The following is an 18,424-nucleotide window of genomic DNA, read 5'->3' on the forward strand; positions in this document are numbered from 1 at the left end:
AACTGACTACCCTGTATATACTACAACCATCATCATCATCATCATCATCATCTACATTATACTGGTGACGCAATCATTTTTAAATACATCAAATGTTCAGCGAAAGTGTATTATGAAGCATATATTTTTATGAACTGTACTTCTCAGCAATACTTCATCTCCTACTTGTGATCATTTTAAAAAAGCACCAAAGTATTTACAGTGTTTAAAAATGAACAATAAATAAAATCATATATTATATAGTAAACTGTATATGTCATACAGTAAACTGGGCGTTATTCCAAGCAGTTACTGGGGATAAAAAATTAAGTAAAAATGCCGAAGATAAGAAGTGGCTCGATATATATACAAGGCTGATTTCTATCCACAAACGAATCAAGTTTTGTCAATGACGAAGCGAATGAAGGAAATATTTATTGCAGTCTCGGAGTACAATAGCATTACTCGCTATCAGTACTGTACAGTGTGTATCGTAATTAATGGAACCGGCTTCAATGGTGGTTCGAGACACAAAAGAAATGAACGAGTTTTATACAAATACGTGAAATATTTTACCTTGTTCCGGAATTATAACCATTTTCATACACCAGCAATGTGCAGTTGTTCACCTTTGTACCAAGTGTGCTGTTACATGTGAGACTCAGAGATTGTTTGAAGACACAGAGCAAATGAAGAAAATGCATGTAAACGAGTGATCTATATGACGAGTGACCTTGACCGAAATTACAATCATTTTTGTGGTCCAGTGATGTGATATTATTTACCCAACCACCGAATGTATCGTTACACGTGGGAGTCACTTCGTCGTTTAAAGATATAGACCCGATGAAGAAAGTGTATATCAACGGGTGACCTACGCGACCTTGTTCACGAAAGATAACCATTATTGTATTCCGGTAATGTATGGTGGTTTATCTTTATATCGAGTGGGACGTAATGTGTAGGAAGCACTTCAGATGTCGTTTGAAGACACAAAGGAAATGAGAAAGGTTCGTATGAACAGGTAACCCATTTGACCTTGTTCCCAAATTATAACCACTTTTGGACTCCCGGCAATGAACGATTTACTTTTATACTGGGTTTCTTACAATAAGTAGAAACCACTTTAACGATCATTTAAAGATGTATCTTTAGTACGAATATAAAAATTCAGTGGCTTTAGGCCCGAGGAATGAAGAGACAATGGATCCTGCATGTCCTCCTCGCAATGTTAGAAAATCGTTCGTGCAAGAACCGTGTGGCTACTCGACTGAAATGCGTCAGTGCGCCATTATGAGCAAAACACATGTGACGTGCATCTAATGAAACTGCTTTCAATAATTCGTGCAATTGACTAGACCAGAAAATTGGCATAAGATTGACTTGACAATGTGCTATTATGGAAAACGAGAAATAATCGAACCCACTCTAGTGTTGTTAAGATCAATTGTAGTATATACTGCTTTATCATCGGTAAATAATCGTTACTCAGTTGACGATCGACCAAATTTCAAAGTATAAAAATGGCTATTTAGTAGAATTAATATTCGTACAATATTACCTAACAAATATAGAATAATAATTCATAAAAGTATTGTTAATTTATTCATTAGAAATATTATAATTTAGGAAGTTGTCGATCATAGATCAACTAAGTCGATCTTCTTCTACGTTATTTTATGCGTATATAGATATGCTTATGTATTCTAAAGAAAACATGCACGTGTAACACCTTTGCAGTCGTTTTTTTTTTTTTTTTTTCTATTGGGCGCGAATATTTTTTCTGTAGCCAAGATACTGAATCGTTACTCTGTTCCAACGACTTTATGATTTATCAATTTCTTTATGCCATCCACTGGCTCCACGAACGATTTCTTGAACGATTACTTCTGAAGGAGATCGTTATGCCAAGAAGACAAGAACAAAACATGTTAATCACGTGAACTATCCTATTATAACGCGACGACCTCCGGAACTCATCGTTACAATTATTCCTCACGTGTCGATAAAACAACCATTTTTTTTTTTGTTGTTTTTTGAGGACTTACATGAAATTTTTTTCCCGACGAATACCAACAATATTCGAGATAAAGATATTAGAACATTGTCTCTTCCAAATAAATTTTCGATCATAGTCACGCTCTAGAATTGATTCAAAAGTCTGAATTCCAGTATTGGTTTCGCTATTTTATTTCAGAAGGTATGTCAAAAATTTGCATATTGTCGGGGAAGCCAACGTCAACGTGAGGTTTGACAAACATTGGTATAGTAGGGAAAAAAGCTATATTAACGATAAGGCTGATGAATAATTTATACCTGAACAGCTTTGGAGTGTGATCAATCTAAAAATAGTACTTGTTAACATAAAATTGAAATATCTCAAATAAAAGTCTATGTCAGTAAAATAGGTATTAACGAAATAAATCTAGCAAGCCCATAATCTTTTAAAATCTTTTAAAAATTAGAAAACACCTGAAAAGGAGATACCTGAGCGCCTACAGCGCCAACGAGGCGGCAAAAACGAGCCGTTCTATGAAATTGCGTAAAAGTTTGATGTTTAAACTAATATAATGGACATACACCGTGTGTTGCAACCATGTACGTACATATATAAACGTATATAAACCGACGAAAATGGGAATAACGATTACCATCAATTTCTTTCCATAAATAGAGGCGATAAAAACTCTTTAAGAGTTAGGTACGTGCACTGACGAAACATTCAGAATGTATGATATTTAGTAATGAAACAAAAATTCATTTAGACGGTACAGGCGAATAGAATTATTATAATAATTTTATGACGTAAGCACGGATGAAGTAATTTTATGACGTCAACAGGACGTCAATAATTGTGTGCTGAAAATGATTGCCATTTCAGTAGTTACAAAGTCTAAACTTTGTATGTACTTGTTAATTATTATAAATGTTTATGCTACATCGATTAACATACATCAGACTTAAACGATTTTTGTTGGGAATATTCCTGGTTATAATTATTCGATTACCCTAATTATTCTTATAGTCTTTATGATTTGAAGAAATCCACGTGCACAGATCAATATTATTAAACTATATTTAAAAAAAAATTTTAACATTTTGAAGTCCGAACATATGTATTAATGCTCTTGAAGAGATTACTGAGCAACTGAACTATACAGCAATATATTTCTCACTATCCAGTTTCCTTAATGAATGTAAATTTATGAAACGACAACAAACAAACACATTTGCAAGGAAATCCTGAGTCTCACGAAACACAAACTTCCGCGAAAACACGATCACTAGTTGACTCACAAAGGTTACGCGTATTGACCTTGAGTAACCTTGATTCGTCAGACGTAATGCTCACCGTGAGAATTTAGAAAGGTGAGTGTGACCTTAATATTTGAGGAGCATCGCCTAAAACACGTTTCCTCTAAGCGTATCAGTTGCAACAGCCGATCATATGTGTATGAAAAGGAAGAGATGGTATCTAGTTAGATAGAAAATGCAACTAGATTAATAAAAACCGACTAACCAGCATGCGTAATATCACTTGATCACTAGCTAAGTAATATTAACTTGATAAATATGAAAATAATAATAATTTACAAGTAATTTAATGCAATCCGTATAAGTTGATAATTGTCGTTAGATAGTTTGTGATACGTGTAACGAATTGTACTTGGCAGGATCAAAAAGTGATTTTATCTCGAGTGAAGGAGACAGAAAAAAAGCAACTACGGATACAGTTTCAATTTAAACGTTCGTCACGCAACAAGCATAAATTTTACTTATGGCCTCACAAAGTCAAATTAAATCTTCCGAAGGGGGTCGACGAAAAGAACGGAATGTCACTCTCTTTCTTGTCTTTTTACTTTTACATGGGATTTTGAATCGAGCCATTTCATAGATCCTTTTATTATTTAAGCATTTTATTTTAAAGTAACGTAAAATTATATTTTTATACGTTATTCTATGGCTGTCTTATATTCTTGATGTACCATCGATTTAATTTTTGAATCTTCTGGAACAGTATTTATACGTCTATATCATTAAATAATTTTGTTTCCATAAAATTGGGATACCAGCTTCAAAGTACACAAAAATAATTGAATTTGCGATATCCATCGGTAAATGTAAATATTCACGAAGACTGAATTGGTGAAATTTGTTAAAATTGCTGAATTTATCCTACACGCTGAGAATCAATATTCCATCAAAATCGTGTCACGAATATAAGTTATCATTGACCAGCAATTATTAAAAATCTCCAACGTGAAACCTTGAGACTCTCGGATCACCATTCAGACGAAGGTAAATTCTTCGCGACCTATTTACCAGAATTAACAAGAAACAAAAGTATCCGGCAGCAAAGTAACAACTTACATATGAAAGTATTTACGTAATCGAACAAAAAAGGCAAATAATCTCTCGACAAAAGAATAGATCCAAGTCGATCAATTTGACCCATAAACTTCATCTTAAAATCACTCGATCATCAACTATGGCTTTACTGCAATTTTGAGGGGCGTAAGTATCGTAACATAGAGCCAATTTTATTAATTTACTCCCTCTGATTCCAAAAGATCGCCAAGATTGGCGCCTAAGATTTTCAATTTGCCAGACATTGAACGGGTTAAAGAATCAGTTGGATCAGGGCTCCCAAAGCATTGCCGCTCTGACTATAATCAAGAAAAGAAATCGTCAAATTTGTCCCATGAGTTCCATCTGACGAATCGCTCGAGCCAAAGTTCGCCTAACCGCAAGGTTAACGAGGATCAAAGGGTGACGGTACGGTAGTGCGATAATCGGTGACCAATCTCGTTTCACAATTTTCGATGCAACGGTGAAGCCCGTCGTCGGTTGGTGCAATCGCGAGGATACAAAGGGGCACCTGTGTGTCCGAGTGCTCCTACCATCGGTTTTTATCCCCGCGAGGAGTCATTGCTTTTTTCGTAAGTGGAGGAACGTGTTATCGAGAGGAACGAAGGGAAAGTTCTGGCCGTGCCGGACAGTCGCCTCCAACCAGCTCGTGAGATTCAACGTAGGGTGCCGCGGAACAAGGTGAACGGGTTTACCAGCTTGCCGTGCGTGCACTTTACCTATCCGCGTCGCGAGCCGATTGCAATTTTTCGTTTCGCGCGCTCCTCGACGGTTTCATTAGATCCGCGGGCATGCGAGAAAATCGGTCGACCGGTCGCATTCTTCGGTGTGCTTGCTTCAGCGGATTTCGGTGCTGACACGGTGCATCGTACGCGTACGAGCCGCGATTATGAGTGGCGGTGCACGCAACACGAACCATTTTCCTCGTTGAGAGAATCGTTTCGCGAATACCTATCGATATAACCGAGGCTGGCGAACGACACGGCCGGTATACCGGCAGGCGACTATCGGCTGGATCAGTGATCGTCGGACTTGGAAAAAAGTCGATTCTTGTGAATGGTTCGAAGCTACGCGAGGACGCTGAGACGTTTCTTTGAACAAGGTGACCGAATATATTGGAATAATATTGTTGGGTTCGTCTATCTGACGGGAAGAGAGATAGGATTATCGAGGTAACACTGGTTATCTGTGTGGGAGTTTGTGTCGCGGAATGAAGCATTTTACAGTTATGTCGGTGACTTATTCTTGATGAGCAGAGGTGGGATAAATTCCGTTGTATATATAATTTTCGAATGTCCACTGTTCAAATGATTATCTGTGGTAGAGTTTCAATCACGGAATAAAGTATTTTACAGTTGTATATTGGTTCTGTTTGGAAGCTTACTCTTGATGAACAGAGATGAGATAAATTCTCTTATATATATATATATATTTCGAATAATCATTGATTATCTGTGGTAGAATTTGAGTCACGGAATGGAGCATTTTACAATTACGCGTTGATTCTGTTTGGTTTTATTTATCTCTGATGGGAAGTAATATTCTTAGCTGATGTAACAGAATTATCGTGCGCTTACTCAGAGTTGAAATAATCCTCTAACTGTGTACCATTAGAGAAGAATATTTCTCTACGTTTCTAAGAACTGTTCCTAAATCGAGAATCGAGTTTCGAGTGTCTAAATGATGGAAACTAATTATGAAGCCAAAGTGAACAAGTTTTTATCGAAGAACTGCTAATTAGTGAAAAGAATTTTCTTTGGTACCTATAATTAAAATCTCAGCCATCTATGACGAGGATTAATATTCTTCTTAGGTATAACAAAAATATTGTGCGCTTTATGTTGAACTATTACCAGAAAATAATTATCTAATCCTGCACCATACCAAGAAAACAATGTTCATCACCTCTAAGAATTCCTAAGAAAAGTCTGCTTTAAGGTGTTTTAGTAATACACGTAAATTATGCCAAATAAGCCAAAGTGAAAAAGTTTGATCATAGAATTCTCGAATTAGTGGAAATAGTTAGCCTCGATTAATTAGTGTGACGAGTGCGGTTTGGGATTTCGCGAGGGAAGGCGTCGAGCATGCGGCGTCGCGGCTCGCGGTGCATACAATGCCTAAGTCCAATAATAACGTGGGAATGAATGCGAAATTCCATTAGCGGTTGGCGACAATGTTTATTGCGCGATTACTCATCTATTCAAGCATCATTACCGTACAAGACCGAGAAGTAGTTGCACACAATAGGAGACCAAAGTTCATTTCGAAATAAAAGTTGAATTCTCTAAACGCCCTCGCACGTGAAAGTGTCGAATTTGGAACGGACACCCATCTTCAACGTGTTCTGGGGTCCAGTTATGAACCTCGTGAACGTTATGTCAATAGTCTCAGATGTAGGATAGACAAAGACTTTCTCTCAACGCTTTCTCTGGTCCCCGTCGTTCGCGATCAAAAGAAATACGCGCGTTGCAGTTGACATACACTCGGACATTTTTTCGAATTCAGAATCACGTGCGATTTGGAAGCGGCGATGCGTGCCGAGCTCGAGGATCGCTAACGATGTGGTTTGAGAGACTTCTTAACCTAATCAACTACTGACATCTGATATTTGTCGGAAAATGGCTCATACTAAACGACTGAACAATCACAATGAATTTTATTACGTTCAATCCTTTATAATCAACGAATGTCATCACATACGTATGAATATTAACGCATATAATACGATGATATATAACGATGACACAATAATCAGAAGGAAATATTAAATTTCTGTTGTTACGATGCGCTTTACAGAGAAATGCCTGCGATAAAGCTTTTCGGAAGAAAATGGCTAGCTGCGGCCGATGATCTCGTCTATCCGGGCCTGTTTGAAATTTTCATTCGAACTGTGTGGTGAGTACTCTGTTCTTGTTTCTTTATCTGATTATACAAATAGTGTTTAACATTAAAATGACGACATTAAATGACGACATTCGAATGATGTAATCAGAAAATAGGAAATGACAGATGGACGTAGCAGCGTACAATTATTTGATTTATTACCTGTCAATACGCGAGAAGAAAATATATTATATTTGTTTATTTACTTCTTAATGCCAGAACAGGTTTTGATATGAACTATCGAGAGTAATGGTCTAATACGGAATACTAAAATCATTATTGTTGACTTTATCGATCGAAACAGTGGCATTTCGATGTGATACTAAGAATAGAGATATTTAAATATCTATCTACGTAAATACTTCAGAGTAAATTAAAAAATGTATCGAATGCTCTGTACTGTATCTATCTAATTTGATTATTCTAGCTTATAAAAGCTTCAATTACAGCTTATACAGAGAAATATAAAACATGATGCTCGCTGAATATCTCACAGTAAATATTTTGAAATCAGTGCATCAAAATTCATCGTTTTACCCCGATAATAAAATAAAATAAAGTACGGAACTCAATCAAACTTTACTTAATTTATGAATAATTGAGACGGATGACGTCGTCCATATTCAAGAAATCTGTCGAATTCAGTAATTTTAATGTAAAATACTACATAAAAACACAAACCTGATACTTTATACAACTTACGCTGTTCACAGGTTAATTTTAATCGGAAGTGCCTGCGCCAGATATTATCAATTCACATGGAGTTGCCGGTTAGGCGGTGAATTGGTTCGCGTGTATCTTCTTGGGCAAATAACGTTTCTCATCGTATCGATGATTTTAATGCTGATCATCGTGAAGCAAAGCGCGAAAGGGTCTATCATGGAAACGCGAGCTCGTAAATATGTTGAGCCACTCTTGACAGTCAAGTGAGTAAACAGCCACGCGAAAATTACATGGCAATTTACATTTCAGACTACAGGTTTTCAATTTTACATGCTGCACGTTTCATTGTGTGGAATAATTATCGCTTTCAATGTCTCGTCTATATAATTAACCTTTTACGAGCATGAAATCTCCTTGTGAGTATGAAACTGAAATTAAGAGTACACGTTCCACAGAAGTGAAACTGATAGAATAATCACAAATTAACGATAAATAACAAATAGTCTGAGCGTCTGTAACGCGAGTGTGCTGGTCCAGCCGAAAGTAATCACTGTATTTAAGTAAATCATAGCTGTAAATCTGGTTTAATGTTCAATTAATTGCTGCACGTAACTGTATATGTTTTGTGATTTTGTTATCTTTAATTTAATTAATTGCTGCACGTAACTGTATATGTTTTGTGATTTTGTTATCTTTAATTTATTGCATTTTATTCTCGTTTGTCGTTAACTCTATCCATCGAGTATAAACGATCATCGACTGACGTACTTTGAATACTTATTCTGTAAAAAAGCAATGTGTGCATCAGCAGATAAGATTATTAAATTAGAAACAATTTTTTTTACAACGTGCGACTGTGCATTATCCTCGTATTGCATTATAATTCATATTTCCGATACTTTGACACTCATTAAAGCTACACACGTTTGTACAAATTGTAATTGAACGATCGACAATTAATCGTGGTAAAATATTTTTATCTATTTGGATGAATATACTAAAACTGAAAGTGAAAAATAAATAACAGATCGTTTGATATTTATGGAAACTGATGATTTCAAAATTGAAAACAGTAATAGAGTTATGTAATACATTCAATTGCATGTGAGATTGCTCAAATTGCCTTTTTTCCCCCAGCCGAGAATCTCTCGAAAAATAATAAATTTTTTGAGTTCTTTCAAGTTTACCAGCGCGTCCTGTTTCACTTGCGATCGTGACTTTTTCTTATACTTTCGTCTGTTTTCCCTTTATGTTTAAAACATCTGATAGTTCGTGTTTTAAACGCGGAACCTCGAGCCTCAAGTTGCGCAACAATTCTGTTATTTATTTTTTTTTTTTTTTACAAAAAGTTACGATCCAACGATAGGTAACCTGTTGGTGGTTACAATATCGACAGTGCGTTTTTACACGCTCCAAACAGACAAAAACATAGTGACTATAGAAAGAGGGATCGAGAAGTCGCGAAACAAAGTATCTAAATCTACAATTAATGTTTATCAATGTTTTTTCCTTAATTTTATTCCTTGATAAATGGGAATTTCTAATGATCACGCAAACTACCAGAATAGTAAAGTTTTTAATTCGCCATTATGATGTGAAAGCAATAGTTCAGACTTAATTTCGCAAGGTACTAGCATTGCGACATCGTACAGAGTTTAAGACTTTTTCATTATGCAAAAACTAACAAAAGAGTTGTTGGAAATCTGCATATGTATTATGATTCTCAGAAAATACGAAGTGCAATGTTAACTTCGAGTTACTTGGAAAGGTTAACGCGCGCAGCGGACTTTACTCTTCCCGACGAAAGAAAGACCGAATATTTTCGGGGAAAATGTCCATTTAAATATGTCCTCTAAACGTGATAATGGATAATGCTTGTGTTTGAATAAATCTTACATTTTATAACAGTATAATAATATCAATAAGTGGACATTTTGAATGACGATTCTATATTTCCATTAAAAATAAAATATTTTCTCAATTTCACAGAATCCTACTGATTCTACCTGGGGTAGCATGGAACGTTTTAGGAAGCTTGTGGATGTTCGGCGATAGGGTCGAGTGCAGTTACGATCACTACACGGTTACCGTAGTGCAAGCAGTGGTGCTTTTCGACTGGGTTCTCATCGGTCTCACCATTTTCGGTTTGGCGTTGGTCTTCGATCCCCTGGGCTCCTTGGCTGACAAAGATTTAGATACCTTGGCCGAGCACACCAAGGTTTCCAGCAACTGGTTCCGCAGAGTTAAGTTCCTCTGGTGGCTGAGGAGACACGAGAAAGCAGACGAGACACTTCAACATTTCGCTGGTGAGATATAGGTACGGCTGGCCTGGAAAGAGTCCCGCCGCATTGAAATTGAATTGAATACACGTTCCACTATGATTAACATTCCTCTGGGCCAGGGATGGGAGACACCTTGTGCATATTTTGTCGGATATGTCTTCTTTTGAAGGGTTGAAACTTTGACAGTCTAAGTCTTCATACATAGTTTATTATGAAAAAGACTTCGAGTTTGCCTATGATTAGTATTCTTCTAGACTAGAGATGAGAATTCTTGTTGCATATTTTAGTCAGGAGATCTTCGATAAGAATGTCAGTAGTCTGTTGGAGCCCTTAATAGTAGTTGCTCTAAGGTCCAGCAAGCGAAAGAGTCGAATCGAAAGACCTCTCGCCAGTTACTTTGTCGAGGTAAATTGTTTCACCTCTTACTGGTACAGGTGGTAGATCAGAACGCGACAGCATTCAATGAAAGTAACAACGGGCCCCAGAGAGTGGGGATCCTAGTTCTTGGAACCCCTTTCCCCGGCTAATGCGATTTTTTTTTCATTGTTGAACCGTGGACGATACCGATTTCTAATCCTTGTACGATTCGCGAAGGAAGTTTTACGCGAAACTTTTCTAAATGTACATATTACATGTAAGGTGTAACTCTACACGACTTAAAAAATCAAGTATGCTTCCAATTTAAATTCCCCTCCATTGTGGAAGTAAATAGTGAGTCTGACGTTTTATACGATAATAAAAATCCGTTTTGCAGATATAATGAGCGCTTTATTCCGTGGAACGGACATAGTGCCCTCGGATGTGATGGCGGGGTGCATTTTATTAGGGATTCAACGTAAATCGCAGCGTCTAAATCTCGTGATTTCTCCGCAATATACTAATGGTACGTATCGAACTTCAATATTTGGAAAATTCATGTTACTTTCATCGTTCGAGAATTTACATAAGCCTGAATAGTTAATTGCATACTTGCCACGTGTTTGATAGACAGTAACTCACTGTCAGTAACCACATCCGTTCGTGTCCCGAAAGACACGTATATTTATAGAAACTCACTTTTTAGAGCTCATTTTTAGAGCACTCTTAGGCCTAGCGATATAATTCTTATTTTTATATTTTAATTGTCATGTAGCTATCGTAATATGCAATTATTATCATCCACTACTTTCTCTAATACGTATTTATTTCAGACATATCCGCGCTTATGGCCGGGGCACCTAGTTGGATGTCCTTGAAGGACGCACTTCACTATCTGAAGCTCTCGATAGCTTCATACGGATGGATGTTTTCCATTTACACGTACGCGTGTACGGGATACTTTCGTCTTCTACACAATTTAACATGTTGCATGTGCTTTCGGTAAGCGTGACAAAATTAATTTTATATTTCCAAAAACTACCCCTTATATACATTACTTTTCTTCAATTATATTTGATCTACTCGAGCATTCGTATCGTAAAGAATAAGGACGAAGTTAGATTACGTTTAAGGCATTTTTTTTTTCCAATATTAGTATATTTTTTTAGTAGACAGGTGATACTTGATTAACAAAAACAACAATGACATACGATTAGTCGAAATGAAAAATTTGTCGTTTCATGGTAAGAACCTTTATTAACCAAAGCAATTCAATTATAGAAGAAAGCGTACCACAATTATCGGCGACAATTGTTGCTATTGCTATTTAGCAGGTGTGAAGGTTTTATCGGATGTGTCTACAGATGATATTCTGTATGCATCGTTTAAAAATCAACTATGCAAGGTTGGTTAAATTTCTTTCTGTTTACCTACGTCGAAGGTGACGATTACATTTGTAAAATATTTTCAGGTACCGTTTTATGTCATCGAGGATCATAAATGCAAAGCTATCGTTGTTATCATACGGGGTTCGCTGTCGTTGAGCGATCTCATCACGGATATCACGGCGGATTCCGCGGTTTTTGAGTGCGAGGGGCTTCCGCCAGGGTCGATGGTAAGCATCGTTGATGTTGAAGATAAGCTACGAATAATCCTCAGATTTTTTCAATAGAACTATACGCCGTGATGAATTTTTATTTGCACAGGCGCACAGAGCCATGATAACAGGGGCAAAGCTGATCTTGAAGGAGTTCGACGAAAACAAAATTTTGGAACGAGCATTCGCGACCCATCCTACCTATAATTTAGTAATCACAGGTAAATTTCTAAGCGACATAGTAACAATTACTACACGTAGCTAAGTTATGAAGTTAGTCCAGGCAACTTTAGTATTTTTAAATGATATATTTCCACTATTCAGATTCTGAATTCTTCTGAATTCTTCAGAATATCTTTCTACTAGGGGTGTGCGGGATTCCCGAAAATATCCGGGATTCTTGAGTTTATGCGGGATTCCGAGTTGATTCGAGATCCCCGAGAATACACGAGATCCCGCAAAAATTCCCGACAATGTACGGGATATAGAATAATATCTGGGATTTCCGAAAGTGTTGTTATTCTTGAAAATTTCAGCAATCCGAATGTACGGGATTTCGAAATTCCGAGAATCCCGAACATTTGCGAGATCTCGAAATTCTCGGGAATCCCGAATGGTTTCGGGATCCCGAAAATTCTCGGGATTCCATCCCGATCCCGGGAGGAATTCCCGTCCCGACCAGGATCCCGTACACCCCTACTTTCTACTAATTGTTAGTTTCGTCAGAACATTCTATTTCAAATGTAATAGATTTCATTTTAAAAATAAGCTAAAAGGAATCCTGCCTCTATCTACATGATAATTATTCTACATAAAAAAAATATATATATATGCAGGTCACAGCCTAGGCGCTGGTTTGGCCATTCTCTTTGGATTTTTACTGCGACCACGATACCCAAACCTGAAGGTCTACGCATTCTCGACCCCAGGTATATATTTTCGAAACACTAACTATTCAAACCTCTATCAAAAATTTCATATTACACTTAAGAAGAATTTTTTAATTAGAAAACAAAACTTTCTGATCAGCCGGCCTCCTCTCCCGAGAAGTTGCTAGAATATCGGAAGAATTCGTTCTAACGATAGGCGTTGAAAATGACTTAGTAATGAGACTAGGTCTTCACTCTGCAGAAAATTTCAGAACGTCTATGCTCATGGCACTTCGTGCCTGCCGGCTTCCCAAGGTAAGATCACCAAACTATCATAATACGTTTGAAAATTCTCATAATTATCAATCTCTGTATACAACTAAACAAGGTGTCGAAGCAACACCCCTGTATTTCAAATATTTAAGGGAGCATAATATTGCAACAACCCCAAAGAAACACTCTAATTTAAATTTTACAATATTGTGCCTCAAACGATAGATATTTCACAATCGCAGTGAATATTATCTTTTCAGTACAGAGTAGTTCTAAACGGATTCGGCTACATGTTATTCGGTATTCCCGAAAAGGACCTAAGCAAGACCTGGACCACAAACTGCAACGAGGTCAACACTCCGATAGGAGGATCGCCATTGCTCGATGAACGAAACAACGTTGCGACACAGGTAAACGTTGAAGCAACAAAATTGAACAAACGTTATTTCTCTGTTTTATTACTCTGATCCAAGCATCACATTCGCTTTTAAACTAATTTCTATAATTTTCATCTATTGTTCGATCTAAAATAACGAACTATTTTCTACTATATTGCAGGAAAATAACATATACGAGCGAGACTTTAGGAAACGCAGAGTTACGAATGTAGAATTGTATACAGGAGGGAAAATACTCCACATTGTGAGACTCAAGCCTGAAAGGAAACAGACGGATAGAAAAAGGTTTGTTATCATTTATTATTAGTACCTTTCTGTGTTTCCAAAATGTGTTAACAAGCTTTATCGGTCCATTTGTGTTTAAAAAAGTATATATTTATAACCCTCTATACAAAGATAAGTTATCGACCACTGTATAAAACTAATTTCGTACAAAGGGTACAAATTTCCTCGAAAAGATAAAGAACGAGTATTTACCTTAAGAGAGGATTATCGACGTATGGTAATATGGTATGTAGGTAATATGTGATGCTGTTTATATATATATCGTTTTTAATATCGCGCAACAACTGCATTAAGAACAACTGTAAAAATCTAGCAAGACTTCTTCGTTCTCGTAGAAAAAAAAGTTTATAAATAATTAATATAAAAAAATCTTTATTCTTTACTTTTTATGGACATATGGTAATATGTAAGATAATACATGTGATGCTATTTATATTCAGCATCTTTATCGTGTTTAACGTCACGTAGCAATTATAATATCGATAATTTCATCAAGCAAAACTGTAAATATACCACTACGATTTACGATTATTCTAAGTTTATGAATAGTTAAACGTTGTTCAGCTAGATGTCCCAACCTATGCATATCATTTTCAGTAAGAAGCAAGGGCCGAAGGAAAGGAAATATGGAATGCGATGGGCACAACCAGAAGATTTTAGGGAACTGTACGTAGAGCCACGAATGCTCCTTGACCATTTCCCAAATCACGTGGAACGAGCATTAACAAGCATACTAGAAGAACAAAATAATCTACCATTCTATTTAAACCTCTAATCTAATCCAAAGAAACGATTTTTCGAATACTGAAATTTTGAAACGTTCAAAAAATATGAGACATATGATAACGTATGATAATTACACGGGAACTTGATTTTCGCTATGAATCAAAATGTCTAGGAACGATAAGTTTATTTAATCTGTCATTCGCGCAAATGGTTCGACCTATTTTTTGTACCGCTGTAGTATAAGAATTCTGAATTTTATTTTCGGAAGTGATAATACGTTTATTTATATCAAATCTTCGAAATACGACGAAATAAAGATTATGTTGTATATTATCAGTGTTCTTTTTTTTTTAACTCTTCGATACTATATACTAATCGAAAAATTCGATGGTTTTTTATTTATTACTGCATAGTTTCTCAAGAAATTGGAAACTTTGATCGCCGTAAGGGTTGTGCTAGTTAAAATGTTTTTAATTTATTATGTAGATTTATGTTCAAAAGAAGAAAGCAGATTCGTGCTATTTTCACGAAGCGTTAGGGAATCAAAAAATGTCTATATTCTCATAAAGGTTACTGTTGCGAATATAGAGTTAAACGTTCGAAGTAATTAGATAATAACATGTTTTTCTCAAAAAATCGTCCCACAAGTTGGAAAATGTATACGACAAAGAATCACCCCTCGAGTTAGAAAATTATCGTGTACGACAAAAATGCGTTCAGAATTACGATGCAATTATTTTGTGAATAATTGTCAAATTTGTCAGCTTATCATATCTCACCTGCACCAAATTTGTCGCCAAATAAATCTTCTATCAAATATGTAGAAACGGTTTCACTTTTGTTCGAATAAACTAATTAAACACTTGATTAATTAGAAACAATTTCACATAGGACGCGTCTTGCTGCCAGACATCTTCGAGAAGGAATAAAATGATCGAATGTTTGAATAAATATCGATAGTTCGATTGCTCGAATGAATCGTAGTATGAATCGATACAGATGGTCGGCATCGTCGGCATCATCGGCTGTCTCTTTGACCACATGGAGTTAGTGAACGCATATCGGGATATTTTTGACTAATGTAATATTTCGTGATAATACATTTTCAAAATGTAAATGAGCTTATGACTTTGAATCGTTGAAAAATATTAATATATTAAGAGGTTGTAAATATAACCGAAAGTAAGTAATGCGTATTATTTTTATTATTTGCTATTATAACCTCATTTTTGCACGTATATGCGCGATAGTTTTAAGAAATGGGCCATCTGTCACTTAAACATCTCGATTTATTTTATTAATAATACAAAATTTTCTGGAACAATGTTCATAGAATAATAATTTATAAAACTTACGTTACGAACTGTATGTATTTAATATTGTATTTATCTCAAACAGATGTCAGTTGTATCCTCAAGAGTTAGCAGCGTGTCATCGATCTTAAAGACACCTGGAGTTAGATCGCAATTAATTAGACAGTCTAATAGAGTATATTTCAAACTTCCAAAAAATCTCAAAAGTATTATTTATAATTTTGAAACTGGTAATGGTATTAAAGACTATGAAGATTTGATATGTATCTTACGTGATTCGAATATAAAGGTACATATTGATACACTTTCTATTTAAGTTGAACTTTAAGAATTTAAATTCTGTGCATTTAATTTTAGGATACAGATTTAATAGAATTTTTGGTAAATGTGAGACAATGTATGTCATTACTTGGTCCAACTCATCAAGTATTTATAGAGACACTTCTGCAACTAAAATGGACAAATCGTTCAGTGGAAGCAACATCAGCCTATAAAGCATTTATAGAAGATTTAATTTGTATGCAAATTTATTATGCTAAAAATGTTATAGATAATTTAGTTGAACAATTTAAACCAGGTATGTGTTAGTATACTACAATTGTGTAAGTATTGATAAAATGTTAAACTTCTAGCAATTTATATACTTTGCAGATGAAAATAGTGATACTGAATGGGAAGCTGGACAGTGCAAGGAAGAAGATGTCCAAAGATTAAATCATATACATGATATTCTATGCAAAATTTTGAAAATTGTGCCAATGTAAGAATTCACGAATCCAGAAACTTTTTATGAATCAAATATGAACAATGAAAATCAATGAATGTATACTCTTACTTTAGGTCAAGTAAACTGCTACTCCAATCGCTCAGAGCAAGATTTCCATATATTGTTCATGGAACTCATACACATGAAGTTTATGTTTATGCATTGATTCAAATATTAGAATATGCACCTCAATTACGATCTGATATTCTGTCTCTAATTATTAATAGGTAATATCTTAATACGACGGTATTTTGTGATCAAGATAAAAATTAAACATGTTCTGTTTTAGGTTAATGGTATTAGATGTAAATATACCACGGTTAGAGACAGATAACGACGACGAAGACTTAATGGATGATAGTGATTGTGACAGCACATTTGGTAATGAGAATAATGTTGTCGAACACAATGATACAACAGAAACAGATAAAATACATCCAATAGCTCATAAATTGGATGTGTGTATGACACTGATTCTGAAATATATGCATAATTCCTGTTTAGTTGAAGGAGTCTTGCAAATGGAATCTTTAAAAAGTCTTTATTTCGATATATTACAAATATTTGAAACTGTAATATTACCCACTCATGCAAGTCAATTTGTCCAGTATATTATATTCTATATTTGTAGTTTTAAAACAGCTGTTGCCGAGGCTTTTATAGATTGGTTATGGCGCAAGGTATCAGATCCTAACATACCTTCTATTACGCGTCAATCATCCGTGGCATACATTGCAAGCTTTCTAGTTACGGCAAATTTTATCACAGCCGGGTAATTATTTAACATACTAGGCTATTGAATCCATGAAATAATTTATATGTGCATTTGTTACTTATTTTTCTTTTTAATAGGTTAGTGAAAGCAGTACAGTTTAGATTGTGTAAATGGATTCACGATTATATTAACATGCAGGATCACTCAAACTACATAGACGATGAAAATAAAGAACACACTGTATTTTATTCTGTTTGCCAAGCATTATTTCTTATAATTACTAAAAGGCATAATGATTTTCCTGATTCAAAAAAATGTAAGCACATTTTAGATTAACGATAATATCTTCTCGGCTGTTAGTATAACTTCCTCATGTCCTTTCAGATATGTTATACTTACAAGAATTGGACTTAGCAAAAATTATAACCTGTAAGTTAAATCCATTAAAAGCCTGTCATCCTGAAATCGTGCATAATTTCGCGGAAATTACGCGAATGTACCAATTGGCTTATTGTTATACTATAATTGAAAATAATACACGAAGCCAGCTTCCTATATTTGGCAGTAAAAAGGCAGCAACAATTACGGTCGGAAACTTTTTCCCATTTAGTTCTTATACATTGGCTCAAAGCGGACAGCAATTAATTTCTCTATTTCGTGACAATGTTACTAGTAGTAATGAACATAAAGCAACTATTAAATATAAAGAAGATATAGAATATATGACGGAATAGAAGAATTTTTCAAATTCAATGTACTTTCGATTTATTTGTAACCAACCACCTTTTCAAATAAATAAATTATTCGCAAAAATGCATGTTACCCTTTTTTTGAAACTCCCACAATTTGCAGAAAATATTTTTTCAATTGTTACAGTATAACATTTTATATGTTATATTATTGTATGAAATTCTTTCGTTCTAAATTAAAAGTAATATGTGCAAACGTAT

At 35.3% G+C, this 18,424-nt stretch overlaps 2 protein-coding genes across 5 annotated transcripts; both read left to right on the top strand.

Annotated features, from left to right (window-relative positions):
• Window positions 1-967: 967 nt before the first annotated feature.
• LOC128888211 (diacylglycerol lipase-beta-like) lies at window positions 968-15,013 on the top strand. 4 transcript variants are annotated; one of them, XM_054144911.1, is made up of 14 exons: window positions 968-989; window positions 7,144-7,242; window positions 7,944-8,156; window positions 9,883-10,199; window positions 10,930-11,058; window positions 11,366-11,534; window positions 11,814-11,937; window positions 12,004-12,147; window positions 12,239-12,350; window positions 12,966-13,058; window positions 13,159-13,313; window positions 13,532-13,681; window positions 13,830-13,954; window positions 14,552-15,013. In XM_054144911.1, the coding sequence occupies exons 2-14, from the start codon at window positions 7,148-7,150 to the stop codon at window positions 14,727-14,729; spliced, it is 2,004 nt and encodes a 667-aa protein (XP_054000886.1). In that variant the 5' UTR covers window positions 968-989; window positions 7,144-7,147; the 3' UTR covers window positions 14,730-15,013. The 4 variants fall into 4 exon arrangements, with proteins under 4 accessions (XP_054000886.1, XP_054000887.1, XP_054000885.1 ...); XM_054144912.1 differs by lacking the exon at window positions 968-989 and adding an exon at window positions 4,870-5,028; XM_054144910.1 differs by lacking the exon at window positions 968-989 and adding an exon at window positions 4,925-5,449.
• Window positions 15,014-15,683: 670 nt separating this feature from the next.
• Window positions 15,684-18,287, top strand: LOC128888212 (RNA polymerase I-specific transcription initiation factor RRN3). The gene is made up of 8 exons (XM_054144913.1): window positions 15,684-15,862; window positions 16,079-16,282; window positions 16,351-16,570; window positions 16,645-16,753; window positions 16,834-16,986; window positions 17,049-17,531; window positions 17,612-17,790; window positions 17,859-18,287. Exons 2-8 carry the CDS (start codon window positions 16,079-16,081, stop codon window positions 18,206-18,208), a joined length of 1,698 nt encoding a protein of 565 aa, XP_054000888.1. The 5' UTR covers window positions 15,684-15,862; the 3' UTR covers window positions 18,209-18,287.
• The last annotated feature ends 137 nt before the right edge of the window (window positions 18,288-18,424 follow it).

This window comes from Hylaeus anthracinus, unplaced genomic scaffold (assembly GCF_026225885.1).
Source record: "Hylaeus anthracinus isolate JK02 unplaced genomic scaffold, UHH_iyHylAnth1.0_haploid 11989, whole genome shotgun sequence".
Classification (NCBI taxonomy): Eukaryota; Metazoa; Arthropoda; class Insecta; order Hymenoptera; family Colletidae; genus Hylaeus; species Hylaeus anthracinus.